Raw genomic sequence first — 8,697 nt, forward strand, 5'->3', positions numbered from 1 at the left:
ATAGAAGTACAAAAATGATAGAATACGAAAGTGTACTTATTTTTTCCACCTTACAACTGAGATCAATACATCGAGTAGCCGCATGCATAACTTGATTCGTAACTACACCTCTCTTCCAATTGTCACAATATTGAGGAAAAGCAAACATAAATTTTATACTAAGTTGAAATTCTATAGACAAACCATACTTGTGAACACAAATATTCCTATTAAATATACATATCACGACAAATACGGGATTCAATTACCAAATATACTAATTTAGCACATGTGATACTAAAATATATATTTTATGAATTACTAATATGGATTACTTTGATGAAGAACCAAGTGCCAAGAGAACGAAGAAACGACAGTCTTATGGTATTGCCTCATGTAGATGGAGCGAATGGACTGCTTTCAGGGTCAAATATTCCAGCTATAAGAGCTATGAAAACCCAAAACATGATGCAGCTTATAATAGCAGTTCTCACCACCTGGTCGCAGTTACTATTAGAGTTGGCTCCTGTCTCATAAGATGAATCGAGTAGAGGTGGGTTTTCACCATCATAAAAGCTTTCAGTTGACTCCCTCCTTGTGATTTTATTTCTAAGAGGAGAATGTCGCATATTGGAGGTGCCCAATTCTAAACATTTTTCACATTTGCATTTGCCTCCAAGATATGCTGGGACTGTCTGAAGATGCTCCAAAAGTAACTTCCCATACGCTTCCCCCCAAATTTTTAACTTTTTTCGCGTCACAGGCTTTAGCATCTGACAAAGCAAGCACACAAGTGTTGTATAATACTGAGTAACATATAAAGAGCACATCTTTCACCACAGCCAAATTCCACGAGTCAAAATCATAAAAAGGAAAGAACCGGCAATATTGTAATGAGAAGCTTACCTTTATAAAAGTTTGAGCAATAACACGAAGAACTGGAGGAAGCTGTACAACAAACAAACAGCCAAGACGGTTTGGGAAGTGATCTTGCAGAAAAGAAGAACAGGTTCTTATGACTTGCATTGGAATTTTAAGTGGAGATAAACCTTTACAATCCACCAAAACTGTAATTTCACCCATTTCTGCATCAACTAAATGCAAGACTCCACGCTCAACGGAAGATACTGAAGTTAGCGACAATTTATTTCTGTCAGAGCATGGCATGTAAAGGTGATGAAATAATTAAATATTAAAATACATACTTATAAACGTATATAGAGAAATCCATTAAAAATTAACTCAAAATTAACAGTGAGAACCCTTGCTGCCTCAAATGGGTCCCTCGGTCTGCACTAAAAACTAAGAACAGCAGGTAAAATGCCACAGTTGACAGAAGCTAATATAATCACACACAAAAGCAAGAACTCAATGCTATAGGTGCTTGCTTCCAGTGTTAGTATCTTGAAACTTTAATAATTTAACAAAAATCTTGAAACCATAACAGGAACCCAAAGACATACTGATTGCTTGAGCAAAACGAGGCTTATCAGTAGGTGACAAACTGGTGCAAGCTAACCCGAGTCGTACAATGAGACAAGGTCGTTGCTGTACATCATATCCATGCCAGAAGACCAAATTCGACCACATCTCCAGCTCCTCATCGGTAAACATTCTGTAAGTCTCCCTCCAACGGATTGTCTTCTTGATTGAGGATAGAAAACTTGAAAAGTTTCCATTTGCAGCCATATAAAATCTACGGAGTTCATCCTCATTAATTCTGCATAAACATTAGTATGTCATGGTTCATTGCAACAAGACAAAACAACAAAATTCCGATATAAATAACCTACATGTAAAAACAAAGGGAAATACAGATGAGTACAAAATGGTTTTGCCTGATTTGAGTTATAAAAAGAATATTCCAAAGTGATGCATGAGACACTTTGAAGTAACAATGCGGGGTTCTTGCCCAATTTCGAGCCTCTGTTCAGTAGATGTCCTCTTTTCAAATTTTATAACAAAATGACCAGTATATACCAATTGTAAAATTGAATAAACAAAAGTGAGGCGTGGAGACTTAAAACACATAATGAAATGCTATCTTTAAACTTTAAAGCGTTATTTGCTACCTCTCCTCGAAGTTGCTTAAGGGATTTTGCAGCAAAACACTTCCAAGAATAAATCAAGCACTTACTATAGATCACATTAAGAAAATTAAGACTCACAACACAGAGGAAGAATGGCTTTTGATTTATGAATAGAAGGAAGGAAACGAAAACAACTTTCTCCAATTCATTTTTCCTTAAAAAATTTATAATTGCTTAGACACCTTTTGTAATAATTGTATCTATCAAAATAATTGCAGCTGTTCAGAAAAATTGTACCCACATGCGTGGGTGTGCGAGCCAAAGTGAGTCCACTTATCCTCTTAATTACCCTCATCATAGACCAACCCTTTATAAAGTGTTTTAGCACTTATTTGTTTTCCATATGCACAAATATGAACATATATACTGAAGAATCTACCCTATTTTCCCTTACTGACAGATTGATTACAACATATTAGGTAAGGTTAATATTGGACATCATTCCTCAGTGAAAGAACATAAAGACTAAGAGAACACCATATATATAACTGCAAACCTTCCTCCATGCTAGCTTCTTTTACTTTTAAAGACGTGAAAAACTGATTTGTTGGCAGACTGGAGAGGAGTGATAGCCATTAGCGAGAGAAAACAAAAGATTCTACAATTAGTCAGTTTGGTCAGGATTATTGAGTGGCATGAATGCCCAACTACAGGAGATTAATGATACAGAAAAATGCACAACAGCTTTAGTACCCTGGTTCTGAAGGGAAGGTAATATTTCATAAATGTACAATATCATATATAACTCTGTTAAATTGTCTAATCACCTTTCTGGCAAACTAATCCCTTGCTTTTCAAGCTCTTCGTGGAATTGAATCAACCACAATTCAGATGGTACATTTTGATGACTTTCATCGCACACACTGCAAATTACAAGAAACTGTGAGCGTTTTTCAAAAAGAGAACTCGAGATATGATTTGATTTGATGCGACCAAATGAAATCTTAATAATATTCATGCAAGTATATTCCAAATCAGGTCACACTGTAGCAAGTATACCTGTACATAGCAAAATTTAATTTCTACTGCTTCAGTCTTAAAAAAAAAAAAAAAGATATATAATGAACTGAAAAGTTTCAGGGTAAATAATTTCACGTTAATGTCAATGCTTAGATAATCTCAATTGTAAACATCTCTGGGGACGCCTTGTCAATGTAATTTACCTTGTCTCCATAGTATTCTGTACAGATGATAGCTCTGAAGGTACATCCGACAATGCGCTAGAAGCATGTGTGCCAGCTGAAGATGTATTAGATTCAGGTGTACCACCTGATGGTCCATCATTTGATTCTAATTCTTCAGAGAGTGCTGTTGCTATTGAAAGTATCAATAATGGCCTTGAAAACATCTGGAATCATGCAAAAGTTATTAACCTTAAATGTCCCAGAGATATAGCAAATAGCACAAGCTGAACACAAAGCTCATTGTGAATAACATATTTCCATATTGTCAGCAGTTGGTATATGATATCCAAATGTAATTACATATAAAAAAAACGAGAACAATTTCTGTGAACAAACCTGTGCGCCTTTGACCAAACCCTTGAAGGGAGCAAATCTTTGAATCCACTTGAATGGTGGATAGCATAGAACTTGCAAAGCCTGAAGACCACGCCACACAAAGGGGCACTTAGCCTTTGAAAATCTGCGAACGGTCTCCAGTGCAGCAACTTTCAGTACAAACACTGCTATGCGGCCAATTGCATCACTTCCGTTACTCCCATTGGCCAGGGAAGAAATGCGCCTAAAAGAAGGCCGTGATGAGGCTTTATGGAGAGAAACAAGTGAACTTGTGTTTGATACTTTATTTCCAGATAAAACATTTGCCTTATCGATGATTTTATTAGACTCAAAAGAGTCTCCCATCGAATGGTTGGAAAAAATCTTGACTTTAAAGAGTTTCAGACTCTCCTTCTAAGTCGATTAATACGCAATAACCCAGAGCATAGAGCACTCATTGAGGTGTTGGTAATTCAAGAGCAGTAGTTCTATGAATTTCTCAAATCAGCAAGTATGACATAGAAAAACACCAGAGCAGAGTAGGTCCTTGAATATCCTTAAACATAAAAACAAAAATCATATACAATAAAATTTAAGAAGAATAACAGGCATATAATAATATTTTCTGGAAAAGCATATTTCATAAATTGTGCTTCAGAAATTCTAAATTGCTAAACCAAGTCGTCAATGGCAATCTACAGAAGCTAAATATCCTCTAATTTTGTAAGACAGTTGATAAATTCATCATCAATTACTAATTATAAATCATAACGAAATTCCAGTGTACCTATATTCGATTAATTGCTTCTTTTGAAAGCAAAAAAAAAAAAAAATGCAATCTTTTTATTTTCTAAGAAATGGTAAAGAATCAGAGTCACGTAGTCTGCATTAATACATTAATCCTCATCCCACAATTAAAGCAATCAAACTCAAACATAAAAAAAAAAAATCAAAAATTCAGAAAATCAAAACTTTACACAGCAAAATTAAGCACTAAACATCAAATAAAGAATCCTTACAGATTCAAATCAGAATTGAGCTCCACGATCTCGATCCTAAACTGAGCAAGTCAGCAGAAGAAGAAGAAGGACAAAGACAAATAGAGTTAAGTCGCTTTCGTGTTTTTGGTGAGATCACATACGTAAATTTTTTGCGAAGATTTTCAAATCGCTCTGGATTTTTCCTCTCTTGTAAATAATTTATAATTTAATTAATTAAATTCGGGATGAGGTTGGGGAGTGGGATGGGACCATAGAGCTGGGCTTGGGCCCATCACGTGACCTTCATTCATTTATTGACTGCGGTGGTTGATGAACACGTGTGCGATGTGTGTCGATCGAATGGAAAAGCATATAGTATCGACACAGACCTGGGGGGGCCGGGGCCGGGAGAACCGTGGTAGCAAGAGAAATGGACGGGTCTGCATAATTTGATTCCCAAAATAAACTGTCTAAAATGATTTTAGAAGACGTAGGTCCCTACAATTTTTTTTAAATTATGTACTGTATAATTCCCAAAAATTAACTTCAAATTATTGTTATATTATTTTATAATATAATATTTTAGATTAAATAAATATGATAAAGAGTGTAATAAATTGTAACATATAAAAAAGAGAGTTACAATATTTAGATATATGTGAATATCCAAATATGTAAAATATTTAGTGTTACAAATTTGTAACTTTCAAATATTGTCTATTATTGTATAGATTTGTTGTTACACAATATTGAAATGAATTTCTTAAAACTATATGTGAAATGATTATTAGAAATATGATTTTAACCATAATAAAATTTGAGATTTGGGAGTTATTTGTTTTTTTAGAGCCATTAATAAATGTTGGAAAAAATTGAAAATTTGGTCAGTTAGCCTCCGTGGCCGCGGCCAGGAGTATCAGTAGTCACGTCCACTGGTCTCTGTTCCCCAGGCTGCGACCACCAACATCCCTGGTTGCGGCCACTGACCAATTTCAGCACACAAAAATGTGTTGTTTCTCCAAACGGTTCCAATTCACTCCCAATTGATTTTGTAACTCCCAAAACACATTATTGGGGTTTAAATCATATCTCTAACAGTCATTTCACATATGACTTTAAGAAATTCATCTCAATATTGTGTAACAACAAATCTACACAATAATGTGCAATATTTGGAAGTTACAAATTTGTAACATCAAATATGTTACATATTTGAATATTCACATATATCTAAATATTGTAACTCTATTTTATATGTTACAATATGTGACACTCTTTGTCACATTTATTTAATCTAAAACATTATATTATAAAATAATATAGCATTCCCCAACTAGATTAAATAGTTATTTATTGTAACACTTATTTAATCAATCAACATTATACTTTGAAATATAATATATCCCCCACTTAATTAAATAATAACTCTCTCTTATAGAAGTCATTACATTGGTGCATAAAATAAAGTGTTTTTCAACTTGAAATTTACTATAGTGTAATTATCACAAAACAATTCAAAAATTTGGTTGCACTAGGCATTGAACCATCTTTTCATGATAACAAATCGATGATAACACACACTTTTGTCATGTTCACTTGAGACCTCTATGTCTCCCTTTGCACCGTTAATGGCCATGTGCACTTTCCATTCATGAACGTTCTTGAGAATACTCCCAATTTTCATGAGAGGCGGCACCACCCCTAGGTCCATATAGATAGAACTCTTACAGTATTTTGTTACAAAAAATACTTGTCTTCACAAGATAGAATTCTATTAAAAAACCTCTCGGTTTTAACCCTCAATTTAGTAACTCATAAGTACTCAACATCTCAGATTGGACCTGTTTTGAGTACAACTAATATTCACTTGATTGACTTGTTACCTATTGAACCTAACACTAGTTAAATAACTAGTGTTAAGATAGGTTATTGTAACGCCCTACTACCCAGGGACCATTACATTGTGCATTTTAAACAGTGATAAACTCGCTAACCGAGTCATTTGGCCACAATCGTGTAACTAAATGTGATTAACGGTTTAGGGTTAAAAATTTTGGTCAAATATACAACGTTTCACTAAAACGTTTAATGTATACATTGGGATCCCAAAATATAATTTAAAGGTTAATTACAATAAAATATTTACAACCAACTGACCTAAGCGGCAAAATAGGGTTTAACCCTAGTTTCTCTTTAAATCCTCGGCTGTGGCGGTCGAGCAGCCGCATATGTATATATCGTCACCTAAGCTCTCCAACTCAAGGATGGTCCAACTTTCTTTTGCCTTTACCTGCACCACATAGCACCCGTGAGCCGAAGCTCAGCAAGAAAACTCAATATACTCATGAACAGGTAATAACATGTTACCAAATCATAATAGGCATGTCTAGCAATAATAGCCTTATTCATGCATGCAATAAGTCCAAATAAATGATTGTGGATCCTGCCGTCCAGTATGGATGACTATTAAGTCAATCCTAAGTGAATATCACTTTAAGATTCTCGTAATCATGCTGGGGCTTGTAGCCCTAATTAGATAAGTGACTATGGAGTCACGAACTTGAACTAGTAAGTGACTATGGAGTCACGAACTTAAGCCATGTGACATTACAGTCACCTGAGCCTTTTGGCCCTGACTCTAAGTAACTAGCATTTAGATTAGACAAGCGCTTTTTTTTTCATCGAACTTAAGGTCAGTCAAGCATTTCATGCTTATGATGATAATGCTTATGTCGATTAGATCTAATCTTTTCGGCTTGCGTTAAACACGCTAATACCGTTCTTGACTCATAGGTCAATTCCATATGACTAGTGCTTAGTACTACTATCGAACTTGACTAATAAGTCATAGCTTCACAGTCAATACTGACACCATTGCCGATATTGACTCATAGGTCAGTGCCACTCACAAGTAAGCAATGGAACCAGGCATATATCATATGTCAAATATCCAAATGTAGGGCATTCAACATGCTTACTCAACAATCACTAGCATAATTATAATCATGCACATTTACAGAGTCTCAAGCTCTGATCAATTCCATAATAAATATACATGTTATGCCATAATCACATGTATCTCATGCATCACATACTGGGTGTAGTTTTCTTACCTTTGGTCCAAGCACAGGTTACCAATGAGCAACTCTCGAGCATGATCTTGTTTCCAATCCCCTAGCGATAACCTAGTCACAACCATACACAGTGTTTCAATGAGTTCAAGTTCCAAAAACCCAATCCCGGAACCAATCTCGCGCTCTCGGGACCTCCAATTCCACCAAACAGGGTGGTGGAATCATCCCCCGAGCCCTCGAATCAAAACCCCAAAAAGTACCAAAAAACCAATTTCTGAAGGCTGTGTAGCGCTACAACACTACCTTTGGGTGCTACAGCACTACAAGTAGACTCAAAACCCCCAAAACAGAGCACCTAGCGCTACCAACCTAGCGCTAAGTGCCCAAACCAGAATTTTGAATTTTTGGGCTTCTCTCTTCGTGTTCTTCGAGCTTCAAAGCTCCAAATTCGACCCGAACCTATCCAAATCTCAAAATTAAAGTTCCCAAACATCCTAATCTCCCAAAACCAATAAAACCCAAGCTTCAATTCATCCAAAAACTCATCAAAACATAAAATCCAATCAAAGCTTAAAATTTTTAAAAAATAAGAACTTAAAACTTGGATTACCTTCGATTAAGTTGTTTCCCAACTAAATCCTCCAGCTAATAAGCTTCTAATCTTCCCTAGAATCGCTATGCCTCAATCCTCGCTTGAATCCGAGTCCTAAAACTCAAGTTTCCTTCGAAAATGTGATCGGGTGACGAAAAAAGAATGAGAGGAAGAGAGAACGTTTTGAACGGTCTTTTTATGTTTCTGACAGGTTACTTTAAGCTAAAATAACCTCAAGTAAATCCTAATGCTCGGGGTCCCGAAAACGTCCCAGGGGGTAAAATAGTCAAAATTCCCAGAGTTTCCCCCTAATCTTACTAACTCCCAATTTATCATCAAATATTTATTCACATTACCATATATCTCGGTAATGTACTAAATACCCCTTAACTCACTCCGAGTCAAGTATGGATCCAGTTGTGACTTTCCCACTAGCTTGCCTCATAGGATCGTCTCATGTCGAGTAACCTTATCATAACCAAA

At 35.6% G+C, this 8,697-nt stretch overlaps 1 protein-coding gene across 2 annotated transcripts; it reads right to left on the reverse strand.

Annotated features, from left to right (window-relative positions):
• Positions 1–15: 15 nt before the first annotated feature.
• On the reverse strand, positions 16–4,875 carry LOC133791052 (uncharacterized). 2 transcript variants are annotated; one of them, XM_062228938.1, is made up of 7 exons: positions 4,588–4,875; positions 3,590–4,114; positions 3,233–3,417; positions 2,837–2,932; positions 1,443–1,699; positions 886–1,106; positions 16–752 (listed from the first exon to the last, which is right to left on the reverse strand). In XM_062228938.1, exons 2-7 carry the CDS (start codon positions 3,932–3,934, stop codon positions 372–374), a joined length of 1,485 nt encoding a protein of 494 aa, XP_062084922.1. In that variant the 5' UTR covers positions 3,935–4,114; positions 4,588–4,875; the 3' UTR covers positions 16–371. The 2 variants fall into 2 exon arrangements, with proteins under 2 accessions (XP_062084922.1, XP_062084921.1); XM_062228937.1 differs by having other exon boundaries at positions 3,590–4,124.
• Between the last annotated feature and the right edge of the window lie 3,822 nt (positions 4,876–8,697).

The sequence above is a fragment of the Humulus lupulus genome, chromosome 7 (assembly GCF_963169125.1).
Source record: "Humulus lupulus chromosome 7, drHumLupu1.1, whole genome shotgun sequence".
Taxonomy (NCBI): Eukaryota; Viridiplantae; Streptophyta; class Magnoliopsida; order Rosales; family Cannabaceae; genus Humulus; species Humulus lupulus.